The 19,346-nt window shown below is 40.1% G+C and overlaps 1 protein-coding gene across 1 annotated transcript in view; it reads left to right on the top strand.

Annotated features, from left to right (window-relative positions):
* The window catches only part of LOC130908369 (matrix metalloproteinase-16-like), a 148,414-nt gene that overhangs the window by 54,654 nt on the left and 74,414 nt on the right, over positions 1-19,346 (top strand). The window contains exon 4 of the mRNA XM_057823737.1: positions 8,054-8,358. Within this exon, the coding sequence (XP_057679720.1) occupies positions 8,054-8,358 (305 nt within the window). The remainder of the gene's footprint in view (positions 1-8,053; positions 8,359-19,346) is intronic.

The following is a 19,346-nucleotide window of genomic DNA, read 5'->3' as shown; positions in this document are numbered from 1 at the left end:
TCCTTTTTCTTGTACACAGTAACACAAGTAAATACTTTTTAACACAACGTTCGTCTGGCGTGGCTGTACAAGTGCTCAGACGGGTATTTCTTATTCTTCACACTAAAATAAGAACTCTTGTATAATTATATTATTAACAAACACAAATATCTGTGACAGAACATATTTAACTTTTTCATTGTAAACACTACTCGCATTCACTCGTCTTCCGCTCGTCCCCACAAGCAGCTCTGCATTTATTCACTAACACACTAAACTAACACATTTTTAAACTATAACTACACACAAACTACATCCCAATAACTAAACACAAACTACATCCCAATCAGTCCAAAATAAAGTAATTTGCTAATATACACAGTCAAATTCTAGCATTTTTCTCACCTGTAACACAAGAAAATACTTTTCAACACAACGTTCGTCTGGCCTGGCTGTACAAGTGCTCAGACGGCTATTTCTTATTCGCTCCCTAAATGCGACTTCCCATAGCCCATTCACGCCAAGCGGCGAACGCTGACACCTGCTGGCTAAAATCGGTCAGTACAATTTTTTTTTCAGGCTGAAACGTCTGTATATATTTTCCGAAACCCAATGAAATAAAATGAAACATTTTAAACATATGGTGAATCACATTGTAGACACAACAAAATAATAAAACTACTACTTTGATTTTAACTGTGTGCCACATCAGCAAACCACACGGACATCTGACATCGTCATTTCGGAGCCAGGCTCGCTATCAAGCCAGGACTTAGCTCCAACATCTTTGCGAGGACAGTACAATGATGTATAGTATAGGGCTCGGATATCGAATATTTTAGTAATCGAGTAATCGACTGAAAATTCTATCGATTAATCGAGTAATCGGGAAAAACATATATTTTTAGGTGAAGAGCAATTATAAATATACATGAGAAAACAAGACATTTACTCTAATATTGAACCATTTTCAGTCAATCAATGTCTTTATTTTCAATGTACATTGTTGAAAACAGTCAACAATTGCAACTCAGATGTAACTGGAATAAAAAAAAAAACTAATTCACTGCTTTCACTCCAAAAACTTTTTTATCTTATAAATACATATATATCTCTTACCTAAAAATGCCATTACGCTTGATAACACAGATCACTTAAAAGTCAGGTGTTTTTCCCACGTGTTTCAATTGAATTTCTATTTGTGTCAAGCTATTTTTAAGTTCTAGTTAAGTTTTAAGTTAGTCGAAACTGTAAGTCCTGGTAGGATTTTGAGTTTTTTCAGTGTTCAAAATAAATGTATGATACCTGCTGTATTGGAGCACATCAGGGACCAGTGCTACTTGGTGTTTTATCCAGCAATGACTACTGAGCTAAAATTGACAGTTAGTATTATTACGTTTTTATTTTACACCCTCATCACTCTACAATGCTATGTTTTCACAGATTAAATAAAGCCACGTTATGACACGTTAGCCACACATCGACAGTGGTCATAATTAATAGAAACCTAGCCCTCCGCAGGGCTAAGGTTACGTGAGCAAGTGACAGTAACGTTAATCTTATTTATTAGCGCTTAGGAGTCTACTGCTTTAAGATAGCGGCTGTTTACTAATGCCACTGACTCTGTGAGTTCGCATCTAGTTCAACATACATGTGATCTCTATGCGACGCATCAGACGCTACCTGCTACCACCGTAGCAACATGCGGGCTAGTTTTTAGCAACGTCGGCATCATTTGTAGCGGCTGTCGACTGCAGTAATTTTTTTTTTTTTTTTTTTAAATTGCTTCTTCCTCTACGCACGTGACATCAGCGCGTTGTCCCGCATTAAAAGTAGTCCAGGCAAAATGTGATGCTTAGAGCTGTCAAAATTCAACAATTACTCGAGGTGAATAAGATTACTCGGATCAGTTTTTAAACTCGAGTTACTCGAGTTGCTCAAGTATTCGTTTCAGCTCTAGTATAATACATGTTTTTGGATAATTATTTTGAGTTTTAAGGGGTACTTTAAAAGGTTTATTCCAGGTTATATCGCCAGCGTAGAAACTTGTTTTTAACCCAGGGACAACCTGTATATTCAAAGCGGATATATGGAAAAATCAATCTGACATGCCAGGTTATACTCAATGTGGACTTCTGTAACAACAAATAAGCTGAAAAACATGAAGGTCAGTGCAAGTTCAATCTTGCATTAAGGCGGGATTTAGGGTTGTGTTACTTAGCCCGCAATTTGTAAAACCACTTCTGTTTATTGTGTGGCTTGCTCTCTGGCTTTATCTTTCATAGGACAATCCTTAATAGTTTTTGTCTACTTTGAGGATAAATCAGTGGCTAATATTAGATTAGACATGCAGCTGTTTTGGGACTGTATATCATGCATGGTGGAATTGCTGAAGCTATTGCTATTTCAGGATTTCATTTCTGATTATATAGGGACTTACTTCAATTCAGAAAGTGATTTTAAAAAACCTTCGTTTCATTTGCGATGGTGCAGATCAAGCTAATGGTGCAAGAGTAGATATGTGGAAATGATACTGAGGAAGGAAGTAAAGACAACCAGCAGCAGTTACAGTAAGAGATGAGCTGCAAGAAGAGGAGGAATCCCCGGTGGAAAGTTAGAGGTAGATTAGGGTTATGTAATGGGATCGAAGGATTTTGAAAGTGTATTTGCTCTTTTGCGCATATTCGTAAGGGTTCTATAAGGCTGTGTACTTGGCTTAGTCAGCTTTGCCTCGAACTGTCAAACTGCTGCAATGCAAGTAGTGAATGCAGTGGGTTCTTTTTCTTCGTCTTCTAACATTGACACTGAAAATATGTTTGCCACCAAGCAGTAGAGTACAGTTAAGTTGTCTCACCATATTAAACGTAGGATGGAAAACGGCGGCGGCATTTAAAGACTTCTCCACAGGCACAGACACTCGCCAACAGCCAATCAGAACAAAGAGTTTTGCATTTAGCCCTTTTTATTTTTGTCTTAGTCTTCGTCTTTTGGACAAAAATACTCATTAGGGCACTTTCACACTAGCTCTAAATTGAAATCTTGTAAATAAATCAACGAGAAACAGCTCATTTGTATTTCACGAACTGATTCAGATTTTCAAATTATAGAACAGTCAGCTTGGGCGAATTTATCGTCATTTATTGTTATCGAAGTAAGTCTGCTCAATTTACCGTGATACGTACTTTAGGCCATATCGCCAGCCCTACTCCACGTACATTATGAAAATGTCACGCATTGTGAACATATGACAGAAAAAGATGTAGCATTTTCGTCTTGTCAGACGAAAATTGGCATTCACCTCGTTATGTTCAAGTCTCCCCAGCCACATTTTTAGCCCGTCACGTCATTGTCATGAAAAAAATTGTTCCTCAACGAAATATTTTCGTTGTCATCATTGTTGACGAAAACACTGATTAACAACATAAAAATAAATCAATTGTTTGTGCAAATTAATCTTTAATTTCCTACCAGCTGTTGGTTTGATTCAAACTTTGGTCATGGTTACAGTGCCTTGCAAAAGTATTCGGCCCCCTTGAATCTTGCAACCTTTCGCCACATTTCAGGCTTCAAACATAAAGATATGAAATTTAATTTTTTTGTCAAGAATCAACAACAAGTGGGACACAACCGTGAAGTGGAAAAACATTTATTGGATAATTTAAACTTTTTTAACAAATAAACTGAAAAGTGGGGCGTGCAATATTATTCGGCCCCTTTACTTTCAGTGCAGCAAACTCACTCCAGAAATTCAGTGAGGATCTCTGAATGATCCAATGTTGTCCTAAATGACCGATGATGATAAATAGAATCCACCTGTGTGTAATTAAGTCTCCGTATAAAAGCACCTGCTCTGTGATAGTCTCAGGGTTCTGTTTAAAGTGCAGAGAGCATTATGAAAACCAAGGAACACACCAGGCAGGTCCGAGATACTGTTGTGGAGAAGTTTAAAGCCGGATTTGGATACAAAAAGATTTCCCAAGCTTTAAACATCTCAAGGAGCACTGTGCAAGCCATCATATTGAAATGGAAGGAGCATCAGACCACTGCAAATCTACCAAGACCCGGCCGTCCTTCCAAACTTTCTTCTCAAACAAGGAGAAAACTGATCAGAGATGCAGCCAAGAGGCCCATGATCTCTCTGGATGAACTGCAGAGATCTACAGCTGAGGTGGGAGAGTCTGTCCATAGGACAACAATCAGTCGTACACTGCACAAATCTGGCCTTTATGGAAGAGTGGCAAGAAGAAAGCCATTTCTCAAAGATATTCATAAAAAGTCTCGTTTAAAGTTTGCTACAAGCCACCTGGGAGACACACCAAACATGTGGAAGAAGGTGCTCTGGTCGGATGAAACCAAAATTGAACTTTTTGGCACAATGCAAAACTATATGTTTGGCGTAAAAGCAACACAGCTCATCACCCTGAACACACCATCCCCACTGTCAAACATGGTGGTGGCAGCATCATGGTTTGGGCCTGCTTTTCTTCAGCAGGGACAGGGAAGAGGGTTAAAATTGACGGGAAGATGGATGCAGACAACTACAGGAACATTCTGGAAGAAAACCTGTTGGTATCTGCACAAGACCTCAGACTGGGACGGAGATTTATCTTCCATTAGGACAATGATCCAAAACATAAAGCCAAATCTAAAATGGAATGGTTCAAAAATAAACTTATCCAGGTGTTAGAATGGCCAAGTCAAAGTCCAGACCTGAATCCAATCGAGAATCTGTGGAAAGAGCTGAAGACTGCTGTTCACAAACACTCTCCATCCAACCTCACTGAGCTCGAGCTGTTTTGCAAGGAAGAATGGGCAAGAATGTCAGTCTCTCGATGTGCAAAACTGATAGAAACATACCCCAAGCGACTTGCAGCTGTAATTGGAGCAAAAGGTGGCGCTACAAAGTATTAACGCAAGGGGGGCGAATAATATTGCACGCCCCACTTTTCAGATTTTTATTTGTTAAAAAAGTTTAAATTATCCAATAAATTTTGTTCCACTTTACGATTGTGTCCCACTTGTTGTTGATTCTTGACAAAAAATTAAAATTTTATATCTTTATGTTTGAAGCCTGAAATGTGGCGAAAGGTTGCAAGGTTCATGGGGGCCGAATACTTTTGCAAGGCACTGTATGTCACCACCTTAAAATATCCGTCTTTTGCTTTCAAGCTTGTTAAATAATCATCAAAAAATAAAAGCTGGGATTTAAAAACGCATAATTAATGTATGGCTACCCAGTGTGTGTTTTTTTTCACTGTAGCTGCATACAGTATGTGCTGTTGGGTGGCCCTAATTAGCTTTGGCATCCCTACTGTTTTCCCAGCGTGCAAGTACTATTATAGCACATGAAATGCAACAAGAGTAATTATCACCTCACAACATGGAGTTAAATATTTGATATAGCCTTAGACGGGGTTGAATTCCTTTGTTTGGCAATTTGCAGCCACTTGTATTTTGCACTTAACTTATTTTCTGTCCTTGAAATGGGATGCACATATGGTTCTGGAATCAGCTGAGCCAACTTTTGGTCTTAATCAACTTGCAACATTTGTTGGTCCTGCTGTTTTTTATTATATTGAACAAGGACACATATTCGGGCAGACGACTTGCTTGTTGTATCCGTCCAATTTTAGTGGATAGAATAGAAATATTCTTCCATTACTCTTCTTGTTCTATTGAAATTTGAAATTCTACTTAGTTTTGAAAAGACATAAGTTCATTTTTTAAATAGAAGCCTTATCTTTAATATTCACGCTTCAACAAAATGAGTTTTGTTTTGGTACATGCCATAGATTTTCTCCCTGTCTGTTTTAGCATTTATGCTATCCTATTGCAAAAGCATGGTTTTGCTACTACAACCCCTAGCAAAAAGTATGGAATCACCAGTCTCGGACGAGCACTTGCTCAGACATTTGATCATGTAGAACAACCTCAGGTAAAAAGCTTGAAAAAAAATAAAGAATTAGTTCAAAAGTGCAACTCTTTAGCATTCAGAAACACTAAAAGAAATGAATAAAAAACATTGTGGTGGTCAATAAATGGTACTTTTATAGAGCAAGTGCATGGAAATATGTATAGAATCACTCCATTCTGAGGAAAAAAAAAATGGAATCATGAGAAACAAACAAAGAAATAACAATCAAAACTCTAGTATTTAGGAGCACCACCTCTGGATTTTAGGTCAGCTTGCAGTCTCTGAGGCATGGTCTTGATGAGCATTCTTCATCAATTTGGTGCCAACTCTCTTTGATTCCAATTGCCAGTTCATCCTTGCGTGTCAGAACCTTGCTGTGGACCTTTTTTTTTTTTTTTCAATTTTCAGCACAGGTTTTAAATAGGGTTGAGATCTGGGCTATTTGCAGGCCATGACATTCACTGGATGAGTCTGTCTCCAAGGAATGCTTTAAAAGTTTTAGCGCTGTGGCATGATGCGTTGTCATCTTGGAAAATGACAAACATATTTTCAACTGAAGGGATAAGAGAGCTGTCTAAAATTGTGAATTTATTGAAGGTTTAACCACAGCCATCTCCCCAGTGCCTTTGCCTGACATGCAGCCCCATATCATCAAGGACTGAGGGAATTTTGACGTTTTCTTCATGCAGTCATCTTTGTAAATCTCACTGGAACAGCACCAAACAAAAGTTCCAGCATCATCACCTTGTCCAATGCAGATTCTTTACTGTTGATAAGGTCAAAACTTTATTGTTGATGAAAATACACCGCAAGTCAGATTTTTTTTTTTTTTTAATATGTCCTCCATTTTGACCTTATGGAAGTGGTCACCTTAACCAACAGGTTGCTACCAAAATCAACGTTTCTCCATCAGCTCACTTTCTGACATTGACGGCACTCGACATCCAATTCATTTTGACTGGATTGGACGTATAGCGCCATCAATGGCACTGAAACCAGAGCATGTCTTGTTGGCATTTACAGGTCACTTCCTATTCATTTTAGGAAATTTACAAGTTACGTCCTGTTGATTTTGAGTCGCTTGTTATTCATTTGGGGACATTCTTGAGTCACTTCCTTTTTAGTAACTCAAAATGAATCGGAAGTGACCTGTGAAAGCCCCAAAATCAACAGGAAGTGTCCTGTAACTACCCCGTAAGGAAAAGGCAGTGAGCGAAAATCAAGATGAAGTGACGTGAAATGGCCCAAAATCAACTCATTGCCTGGCATTGACTGCCACTGACGACCATAGGGAATGGATTGACACATGGATTGGATGTCTACCAGTGATAAACTCATTTCAAATCACAACAAAAGGATGAAAAGAGCGTGCTTTTCTGTGTATGAGGTGTTTCGTAGAGCACTCAAATTATTTCCTGACCTGGATGTATCGATAATGGAGACTTTGCAGACACTGAAGGCTACTCACATAACATTTTAGATGTGAAAATTGATGGGTGATGTTTTCAGCAAGCTTTGGTGATTTCACAATTCAAGGTCCACTGCATTTAACGACTCTGTGGTAATCTCTGTCTATACCAGTACTTAAAAATATCAGTTTGTCTTCAGATAGCAGCAACAACAACAGCAAGCATGCATATCTTCTCATAAGCTGTTGGCAACTAACCCAGAGTGAAACCAAATTTTAAGACCATGACAAATATTTTCACTAAAGCATATAAATCAGAGAGCGGTTTCCCTGCCATGACAAACCTGACTTGGGCTTTCAGCAGGCAGTGGGCTGTTGATAAGCCTTAATTAGAAAGTAGATTTGCTAGGTAGAAAATTGTCCAATCCTCTCCACACCTGCAACATATCAGTGCTGGCAGGCTGGACTCAGGGCCATCCGCTCAAAAACTGCGTCATGTAGTTCTGTGTAAGCATGCCTGAATGAGCGTGAAATGGCAGAAGCTTATGTTGCTGCGAACTTCAGTTATTTATCTCCCATTAAATTATCAGAAATGCTGTATGAGACAAATGGTGATATTTAAAGTAAATACAGATACTTATTGTTGCCGGCCTCTTGACCTCATGCAACACTGGCCGAGATCAATCAATCAATGGCTGCATGATATTCATACTTTGAAAGTCTTGAATAATTTGTGTGTTGTCTTTTTGCAGCATAAAGAACGTGACACCCAAAGTCGGTGCCGAGGAAACGCATGATGCCATCCGGCGAGCCTTTGATGTTTGGCAAAATGTGACGCCGCTGCGCTTTGAAGCTGTGCCGTACAGTGAACTGGAGCGGACCAAGAAAGATGTGGACATCACAATCATTTTTGCCTCAGGTTTCCATGGTGACAGTTCCCCATTTGACGGTGAGGGTGGCTTCCTGGCCCATGCCTACTTCCCAGGGCCAGGAATTGGAGGAGACACACATTTTGACTCGGATGAGCCATGGACACTGGGCAACCCCAACCATGACGGTAAGCATTGCTTTGGTTTCTACTCGCTTTGTTTGTTGGGGATGACAAATGATGGACAAAATACTTAAAATGTATATGCTACAATGTAGATTGTAGCTTTTCATGAGTGGCTATTTGTCCTCATAAAGCCAAGTGAGCTTTCTTATACCTCTGTGAAGTCCCCCCACCCCCCTCAGAAATTTGGAAATGTATATAAAAATGATGTCAAATCGTTTGTGCCACGTTTGTTTGTTCGTACTGTAAAAAGTTGTATGTTAAGTATGTTAAAAATGATAGCAGCACAAACAAAACTTCTCACAGCACAAAGGTAACACAAACGATTTTTGACATTTTTATATACAGTGCTGGCCAAAAGTATTGGCACCACTGCAATTATGTCAGATAATGCTCAATTTCTCCCAGAAAATGATTGCAATTATAAATGCTTTGGTAGTAATATCTTCATTTATTTTGCTTGCAATGAAAAAACACAAATGAGAACACAAATAAATGTAATAATTATCATTCTAAACAAAACTCCAAAAAGGGGCCGGTCAAAAGTATTGGCACCCTTTGAAAAATCATATTATGCGTCTCTAATTTGTGTAATTAACAGCACCTGTTACTTACCTGTGGCACATAACAGGTGTTGGCAATAACTAAATCACACTTGCAGCCAGTTAAAATGGATTAAAGTTGACTCAACCTCTGTCCTGTGTCCTTGTGTGTACCACATTGAGCATGGAGAAAAGAAAGAAGACCAAAGAACTATCTGAGGACTTGAGAAGCAAAATTGTGAGTAGTTGTGTGCATGGGCAATCTCAAGGCTACAAGTCCATCTCCAAAGACCTGAATGTTCCTGTGTCTACCGTGCGCAGTGTCATCTATAAGTGTAAAGCCCATGGCACTGTGGCTAACCTCCCTAGATGTGGGCAGAAAAGAAAAATTGACGAGAGATTTCAACAAAAGATTGTGAGAATGGTGGATTAAAAACCTCGACTAACATCCAAACAAGTTCAAGCTGTCCCGCAGTCCGAGGGTACAACAGTGTCAACTCATAATATCCATTGGCGTCTGAATGAAAAGGGACTCAATGGTATGATACCCAGGAAGACCCCACTTCTGACCCAGAGAAATAACAAAGCCAGGCTGGAGTTTTCCAAAACTTACCTGAGAAAGCCAAAAACGTTTTGGAAGAATGTTCTCTAGTCAGATGAGACAAAAGTAGAGCTTTTTGGGAGAAGACATCAACAGAGTTTAGAGGGGGGGGAAATGAGGCTTTCAAAGAAAAGAACACGGTCCCCACAGTCAAACATGGCGGAGGTTCCCTGATGTTTTGGGAGGTTCCCTGATGTTTTGGGGTTGCTTTGCTGCCTCTGGCACTGGACTGCTTGACCTTGTGCATGGCATTATGAAGTTTGAAGACTACCAACAAATTTTGCAGCATAATGTCGGGCCCAGTGTGAGAAAGCTGGGTCTCCCTTAGAGGTCATGGGTCTTCCAGCAGGACAATGACCCAAAACACACTTAAAAAAACACTAGAAAATGTTTTGAGAGAAAGCACTGGAGACCTCTAAAGTGGCCAGCAATGAGTGCAGACCTGAATCCCATAGAACACCTGTGGAGAGATCTGAAAATGACAGTTTGAAGAAGGCACCCTTCAAATCTCAGAGACCTGGAGCAGTTGGCCAAAGAAGAATGGTCTAAAATTCCAGCAGAGCATTTTAAGAAAGCGGTTCTCACATTTATTTTGTCAAAAGGTTGCGCTACCAAGTAATAGGCTGAGGGTGCCAATGCTTTTGTCCGCCCCATTTTTTTGTCCGGCTCAGTTTTGTGTAAAATGATCATGATTTAATTAATTTTTTTCATTCATTTTAATTCAATTCAATTTATTCACACACACATTCATATTTACAAAGTGTACAATTCCCTTTTGTGTTGTTTCATTGCAAGATAAAAATGAAGATACTACTACCAAAGCATTTGTAATTGCAATCATTTTATGGCAGAAATTGAGTAATATCTGACAGAATTGTAGTGGTGCCAATACTTTTTGCCAGCACTCTAAATTTGCGTCTAATGGCGGGCCAACTTCACGGAGGTCTGTAAATGTCCTCAAATAACTGAAAGTGACCTGTAAATGCCATCAAGTCCTGTTGTGAGTGCTCTATTTTCAGTGCCATTGATGGCGCTAGACGTCCAATCCAGTCAACTTCATGGAGGTATTTCTTATAGATAAATAAATGTGTCACTTAAGTAGCCGCAATCAATGTTCATGTTTGCTATTTGGGCGCACTGTACAAAAGAAATGTAGGACTGTCTCTTTTGATGTTGAATTCAGTAGTATGTTCGCACGTGTCAGTAAAGCACCGGAAGCTAGTTGCAAATCAATTCCCTTCAGAATGAGCAGACTGCTTTTGAGCTTTGAAAGGGCTTTCTTTATGTTTGTCAAGAATAGATGATCAGGTAAAGTAAAAGCAAAGTGAAGTAATTTAGAATACATCTCTAAGAGAGTCAGAAGATTTTTTTTTATTGAATGCAGAGAGGCAAGTCTTCAACTGTAGGAGAAATTATCATTCTGGGTCATGAGTTAAAACAATGACACAGACTACTGAGCTGCAGAAACCAAAAAAAGTGAATGGAAGAAAGACATCAGCGGTAGGAGGGGTATTGAACGGAAGGGTAACCAGGAAAAACCCAAGTTTTTTAAGATAAATATTAGCCATTGAAGAGCTCACAAGTGCTGGGAGGGAGAGGCTGAGGCAGAGCCATAGCAAGAAACTATTAGGGGAAGTGGGTGAGAAGAGAGAACAGGAGGTGAGTGGGTGCACATTGTGATTTTCAGAAGCCAGGAAGTTTCTGTCTAAAACAGGAGTTTTAGCAGAAGCTAAGTGATCTTTCGGTAGTGCATGTGCACGAAAAAGCATGTTTATTTCATAATACAGGCGGTATTTTATGCTCCTGAATGAAATGGACCACTTGGATGTGTGAAGAAGCGATCGATGTATTTATTACATTTTTGGAATCCCGCGCTTCGAAAATGACATACCTCCGGCTTCGGTCTTGCATTGAGGAAGAGGGCGCTGTGATATGTACGGAGGAAGGATTCCTCTTCACTATACAACCGTACTGTTGTATGAGAAGGACTAATGATTCAGCTGATTTTGCGGATTAATTAATGGGGGGGTAATATCAGGTCATTTAGGGACATTTGGGGGGGGCGTTTCCTGGTCGTATCAGGTCATTTGGGGACATTTGGGGGGGTCGTTTCTTGTCATATCAGGTCATTTTGGGACATTTGGGGGGCCTTTCCTGGTCATATCAGGTCATTTGTGGACATTTGGGGGGCGTGTCGTTGTCATATCAGGTCATGTCCTAGTCATATGAGGTCATTTGGGGACATTTGGGGGACACGTTCTATTGATATCATTATCAATATTATATATTATATATTATTATATTATTATATATCATTTCCTATTGATTTGGGGACATTGTTTTTTTGCCATTGAAAATGAATGGGAAATTTGGTTGTCCATGGCCATCAATGGCATCGACTTACATAGGCTATGCGTCAATGGAATCCAAATACATTGGCATCAATAGAATTGACATACACGGCCATCAACGGCATTAGCCAAAGTAAATGCCATTGGAAATGAATGGGAAATTTGGACGTCCACGGCTGTCAATTGCATCGACTTACATATGCATCAATGGAGTCCAAATACAATGGCGCCAAGAGAATCGACATACATGGCCGTCAACGGCATTAACCAAAGTAAATGCCATTGGAAATGAATGGGAAATTTGGACGTCCACGGCCGTCAATGGCAACTACTTATATATGCATCAATGGAGTCCAAATACATTGGCGCCAAGAGAATTGACATACATGGTCGTTTGCAATGTAAAGCCCCAGATAATAATTCTGCTATTTGCCCCGACGATCCGCTGTTTCAGTGAATATCGACATGTATTAAAAAACAGACACACACACACATGCAGGTTAACAAAAACACCCACACACACCCTCCACAAGTGTTGCCAATGCCATCTTGCGCTGCCTTGGGGGAAGGGGAAGCATCTGTCATTGAAGGCTGTGATTCACTGACTTCAACTAACATGCATATATACACACTTGCTCTCTGTAATCCAATGCAATTTTAACCCCCCCCCCCCCCCCCCCCCCCCGTCTTTCTGCAGTACATGCTCACACTTTTAAAGACTTCACGTAATGCATGCTGACTGATTACACACTTTGCTTCAGGGTTCCTTGTCGAATATGAACATGCAAACTGGCTCATCCTGGCTTCTTGCCAGTTGAGGAAATGCTTATATTTTTGTATTATGTTTAGTCTATCTTTAGTGCCGAGATAGGAGTGTGATTACATATATTAAGAGTTTTAAGCCAGAAGCGCTTTGAATATTAGGTTAGTACCTAATCCCTCTCACCGTTAAAGGGAAAGACTTTATCATGTCCATTCCATTGGAAACAATTAGAGGATCGGCCAATACATGGGCATTTTTCCCAGCATTGGCCATCGGCCAATTAACAAAAACAAAAATAAGCCGATAAAAAAGGATTTTGATCTGGCATCTGTGTGGGCAACTGTGGCCGCCGCTGACTGATGGAAGGACACCAGAAGGACCCCGTAGCAGCTTGAAGGAGATGGGTCTGACTGCAGCCAGAGACACGCTACAAACCGCGTCTGCTGTTGGTACGGTAGCGCGAAGAATTTGTTTACTGTACTATGTGAAGTTCAAGGGTTTTTGGCACAATAGGCCCTATCCCAATTCTTTACCCTAAACTTAACTAGACACAGGAGTATTGTAAATACTGTGATAACTAGATTGTTACTTTTGCTATGTTTGGAAGTCATTTAATGTCGTGAATCAACCGTTAAAGTTGTTGAAATCGCTCCTGTTATTGCATTAATTCCCTTCTGTTTACTTTCGACTAGGCATGTGCCAGAATAGAACACGAAAATGGCGTAAATTAATGCTTAACGACACAGCGAAGTCGTTAAGTGAGAGAGCTACGTGCAGTTGTTGTGTGCAGCTAACATGGCAAACGTAAGTTAATATTCCTTTCTTTAAAGAAAGTTTGTTGTGTGTACTTTGGAATGGCTGCATTCGCGGTCATTTTTAACGTTACCCGCATGCCAAATTTGTCAGACCACCGGCAATTTGTGGCAGAAAAATACAGCAAACATAAAATAACATTTGTTTTTATCCCCGTCGTGTTAAGTGCAGGGAAAATACAACTCACCCTCTGAATCAGTGAGAGGCCTGAACTTGTTTCGTTGAGACGAGATGGTCCCGAGATGGGAGAGTGAGAGAAGCCCGCTTTACAAAGATACGATGTTGGAAATTGTAGCACAGTATTTAGTGCTCTCCTAGCGATGTCAGGATATTCCGAAATGACTTTAATCCAGAACCTTGGTAGAGTTGTTGTCTCAATTGTGCCTTTAAGGTCGCCATGATTTGCGATCTCTACAAGCTGATATTCCTGTTGCACAGACATGCTCGAATCACTCGGTTTATTCACATACGGGTCACGAATCCACTCCTTCGCAGTTCGTGGGTCTTTAGTGATTGGGAAGTAGCATAGATTTTGTTTTCTTCGAGGTTGTAGGCTCATCTTCTGGCTCGTCGGGTTCCCTTTTCCCCTTAAAAAATCTGTCCAAAGATGTCTGTTTTACAGTCATTCTAGTGTGGGGGCTAATTATTTCCGGGAACAAATGTGATGGGCGACGACCTACGTCATACGTTATTATCGAGGCCAAGCGCATATACAGTGCTGCTCGAAAGTTTGTGAACCCCCTCAACATTTTGGAATTTTCTATTATATCAACCTGATTTCCTAATCAATCAATTCAGTAGTTTTTTTTTGTTTTTTTAACAGTTGTGTTGTCGAGACTAAATTAAAAAGAGTTTTCATCAACTGATGTAGGTGCAAAATTGAACTGTTTGGTCACAACCAAAACCGCCATGTCTGGCGAAAAGTCAACACTGCATACCACCAAAAGAACCTTCTCCCAACAGTGAAGCATGGAGGTGGGAATGTCAAGATCTGGGCTTGCTTTTCATCCTCAGGACCTGGACAACTCCACATAGTCCAGGGAATCATGAATTCTGAGGAATATTGTCAAATCCTAGAACATAACCTGACGCCATCTGTTTTGAAGTTAAAGCTTGGCAGAAGGTGGATCATGCAACATGATAATGATCCAAAGCATTCCAGCAATACAACCAAGGAATGGCTGAAAAAGAAGAAGATTCGTGTTCTGGACTGGCCCAGTCAAAGTCCTGACCTAAATCCCATTGAAATGCTGTGGCGGGACCTGAAGCGAGCAGTTCATGCCAGACGCCCATCAAACCTCTCTCAACTGACTGCGTTCTGCAAGGAAGAATGGGCAAAAATCCCCCAAAGTAGATGTGAGAGGCTGATTAGTCACTACAGAAACCGTTTGGTTGAGGTAATCTCTGCAAAAGGAGGCGCAATATCCTATTAACTGAAGGGGTTCACATACTTTTGCACACATGATATCTGAGTTTTTCTTAAATCAACCACTTTTGTTAAATAAAGAATGACAATATAACTATTTCTTTTGTTTCAGTCCATTATTTGGAATGTCAGTATTGTGGATTTGGGTATAACTTAACATTTAATAAGGTTATTTTAGTTTTTTTTACACAAAATCTGACCATCGCTGTGGGGTTCACAAACTTTCGAGCAGCACTGTTGGTATACAAAACAAGATGTACTGCTAACAGTCCTATCAACCTATGACGACCTCCTATCCTGTAGTATCTAGAGTAGACAGGGATATTGGTGTGTTCAGGGGCGCTGGCCAAAGTAAATCGGCCAGAATGCAGTCGTTAATAAATTATTTATTATTTCTCCGTGGCCCGGTACCAAATGCGCCACGGACCGTTACTGGTCCGCGGCCCGGTCTTTGGGGACCCCCTCGTGCCGAGATATGAGTGTCATTACATGAATTAAGAGTTTTAAGCCAGAAACGCTTTGAATGTTAGGTACTAGGTATCTAATCCTTCTCACCGTTAAGGGGAAATACTTTATCATGCCTATTCCATCGGAAAGAATCTTGTTCAATATATTTTAAAAAACACATTTCGTTTTTCTGATGTCTTAAAGTGAAGAAAAACAGTATTTTCAGAAAGTGGCCACCTGATATGTAGCAGATATTTGACCAATTGCGGTTGGTATAACTGACCTCACAAAATGGCCATACCCATAAACCGTCATTTTTCTTTTTAACCCTTTAACACCGAACGTGTCGGCAGCGACGCGTTTACGCATGTCGTCTTTGAAGCTTCGTCACGCTGTAATTACATCACCCACCTGCCACTGGTTGGTCTCATTTGAAAGTGTGGAAGTTGATGTCCACACCAGTTTTTATTTGAAGTCAATCGATCAAGAAAAACGGGAGATAATGTCATTTGAGTTTTATAGTTTTATCGCACTCATAAATATGCATTAAAACGCTGCATGGACCATGTATCTATCTCCATATTTCCATCATTTCATGTCCTTTTTCAAAACCGAAAGCAGCACAAAAGACTACATATCCCAAGAGCCGTTGTGATGTCAAGAAGGACGAACCGAATGTGGACATTTTTAGTAAATTTCCGAGCGAGGCGCCAACTAAGGAAAAGGATGCATGCGAATCAAGCAACAGCCGGTTGGATTGAGCGAGCGACTTTGAAACGTGCAGAATGAATCTAAAACTAAATTTAGCGCAAGCTAATGCATTATTTCATTAACTCAAGGAAGAAGATGAGCCGTATTTGTTGTTGTTGTTTTCCTGGGATGAGTCGGCGTCTCGGCGAGTAGAAGTGACAGCTGCGCGCAAACGGCGAAATAGTAGGCTGCGTGACGTTCTGTGTGACGCAGCTCCGTGACCTGTTCATGCAGAAGCTTTATTGAGTGCAGAAAAAAAAAAAAAAAAAAAAAAAAACTTTATTGGGTCGTATGCCAGAAAAATTTGAATTAAACTGAACTACTTGTCAATATTTTTGAAAATACTTTTTTTCAATGTTATATATATTTTTTCTTCACGGTAATCTTTTCAATTTTTATAAAGATGAGTGTTCGAGAAGCTTGATTGCATGTACGTACAGTGGGGAGAACAAGTATTTGATACACTGCCAATGGGAAAACACATTGGCAGTGTATCAAATACTTGTTTTCCCCACTGTATATACTTTAGATAAGGTGATGGGTATAATACCTAACTTCACAAAGAGATATCATCCAAACCCTTTTTGTGTTGGATGATATATATATTTTTTCTCACTATTTTGCACTGTATATAACCTGTTTTGACCATAGTATGTGTAAAGGCCAAAAATGCCTATGACCATACTTGCTGTTTGTGTTGAATTGTCAAACATAAAACTATTCGATCTTATTTTTTTCTATTGAATGTTTATCCTAACCAGTTGAATAAATATTATCAAGCTTCAAAACGGTTGGTCGAGCATGTTTGATTGTTAATTGGACATCAACATTACAAATTTTGAAAAAAAAATTGGGATTTTTTTTGTCTTTTTGGGTCCAAAATGTGGATTATAATTGGTCAGTGAAGAAAACAACATTTTGGACATGAAGTTCAAGGTGTCCTTAAAAAGGGACCCAACTAGGCAATTGTGAACAATTTTTTCTTTGAAATATAAAGGCAACATCAAATGCATGCGAATTCGGCCAAAATAGGCTTAGGTATTAAAGGGTTAAACATTATTTTCTCCATTATCAGAGGTCTACAAATCTTGCTATTGGCATAATTAAATACAGTGAGTAACTGTCTTTTAATATGAATGCTTTCTACAAGGTGTTACCTTGCACTATATGGTGGCTGTTGTTACCAGCAGGCTGGCTGTGGATGTTACTTTTTGTTTTGTTTTGTTTCGGGATGATGAGATCCTCATTGAACACCGAGAAATTAATCCTGTTTGCTGAGAGATAAAGGCCTGCATACATGTGATTTAAGTACACACGTAGCTATTCTGTCATCTATGTTGACAGAATGTGACGTTTGTTTTGAACCTTTGCCCAGCAACACGGAGAATTGCAAACGGATTACTCAAAGGTAACATCCAGTGAGGAAGTCATTTGCATAACACACAAGAGACGTTGGCTCCTATTAAGATTAGTCCATGGCGTTTTAAAAGTGTTTTTATACAATACTGTACAACTCAGAACATATGCTTAAGGATCAACAGTAAGTTGTCAAAAGTAGCATTAAGTAAAAGGCATACAGTCTCAAAAAAATGTGTTGCTGCCTGGAAGTTTTGTAATCTTGCAGTACATATAGTTTTGTATTCATACATTTAGACGGAATGAAATGCGCCATGAAAGGAAGCAGAGGCACTACAACGTGCTACGGCCCACCAGGCTGCCACTAGAAATAGACAGCCACCTACTGACAGCAGCATTAACTTCCACATGGGCGGTGGGGCTCGCATCCGTCCACACGTACACACACAGACGCACACACATAGCATACCTGAGGAGGCATCCTTACCCGCTAGTCAGTCAGATGCCCATAAAAGACGCCCGTAATTCATTGAAAACACTTCATGCCTGGGTTTTTCTGTAATACAGCATGTACAGTTTTGTACAACCATTTTTGTAGCTGCCTGTATATATTACAAGATTCGCATGGGTCCTTGAAATCCTTAAAAATGCCTGGATTTTACTGTCGTGTTTTCAAGGTCTGAAGTCCTTGAAAACGCATGGAAGTGTTAAAGTGCGTATGACACCAAAAAAGCATGTTTATTTCATATTTCACGTGGTGTTTTATGCTCCTGGATGAAATTGACCGCTTGGATGTGTGTTTAAGCGACCATTTCATTTCTTCAATTTTTCTAATCCCGTGCCATGAAAATTAAAAACTTCCTGTTTTGAGGAGGAATACGAATGTGACGTCACCCGGGTCAGCATCTCACAATACAGCATTGCTTCATAGCATGCAGATGGACTGCGGATTCAGCTAATTTTGCGGATTAATTTGTTTATTTTTCGCATCACGCCAGCCAGACGGCTGCAGGCTTTTGTAGCTGCACCAGGGAGAGGCGTGAGAGTCTTTTTGGGTTTCAAAAGATTCCCGTTCACCGCGGATATTGGCCAAAACAAGCCCTACTACCGTGGGATACTGGAATCATGGCACGCGTTTTAATAAGGAGGTGGCTTGCATTTTGTGGCTGACATGCTCCTTGTCCGACGAGAATGCCACTCGGCCGACGACCGGCAGCTTGTCACACATCCCCCCCGCCTGGAGAATGCTATACTTGGCTTATGCCCTTTCTTTAAATAAAGGATGGACAGACATGTAGAGAAGTTGTCCTCAGACATATCCTGTCATGTTAGCTGCTCTGTGTTTATGTCTTATCCGTGTAGTAAAACATTATTTTACGCCATATTCGTGTTGACCATGTGGCAGCTACGTGCTCCTCCGACGTCGGCCGATTTGTCTGGTGGTACTCTCCAGCTGCTTCCCCGGTGAGGTCTCCTGTCTGTAGCAGGGCAGCGAGCTGTAACTTAGTTGCCGCCGGGCGGTTTGCCGATCAGCTATACCAATCGACAACCCCGCCGCCGTGTGAAATGACCTGGGATAGTTTTGTGTGATTTTTTGCTTCGAAAAGCGAAAATAAGACTTTGAGACGTCACTTGGTTCAGGTTAGCATGTCGCCGAGCAGGCACGCCTCTTGGTTTGTTTACATTCTCCGAAGCCGTGGCAGGGAAATGACAAAAGCCTGACTAACTACGGTGGCATAAAATATCGTTTGGGGGTTGCGACAATAAAGGTGAAGTCGACAGTTTTGACCGTTATAGAGTAATTTTGCCATGTCGTACTGAATAAATGCATTTTTATTATTTCATATTCCATTTAGCTTTTCATATTAACTTTCATATTCCATTTAGACTGTTATTTGTCATGATTGGGGAAAAATACTTAAAAGAATATCCTGTAAAAATATTG

The sequence above is a fragment of the Corythoichthys intestinalis genome, chromosome 20 (assembly GCF_030265065.1).
Source record: "Corythoichthys intestinalis isolate RoL2023-P3 chromosome 20, ASM3026506v1, whole genome shotgun sequence".
In the NCBI taxonomy this organism is placed as follows: domain Eukaryota; kingdom Metazoa; phylum Chordata; class Actinopteri; order Syngnathiformes; family Syngnathidae; genus Corythoichthys; species Corythoichthys intestinalis.
This window is presented reverse-complemented; position numbering and strand designations above follow the sequence as displayed.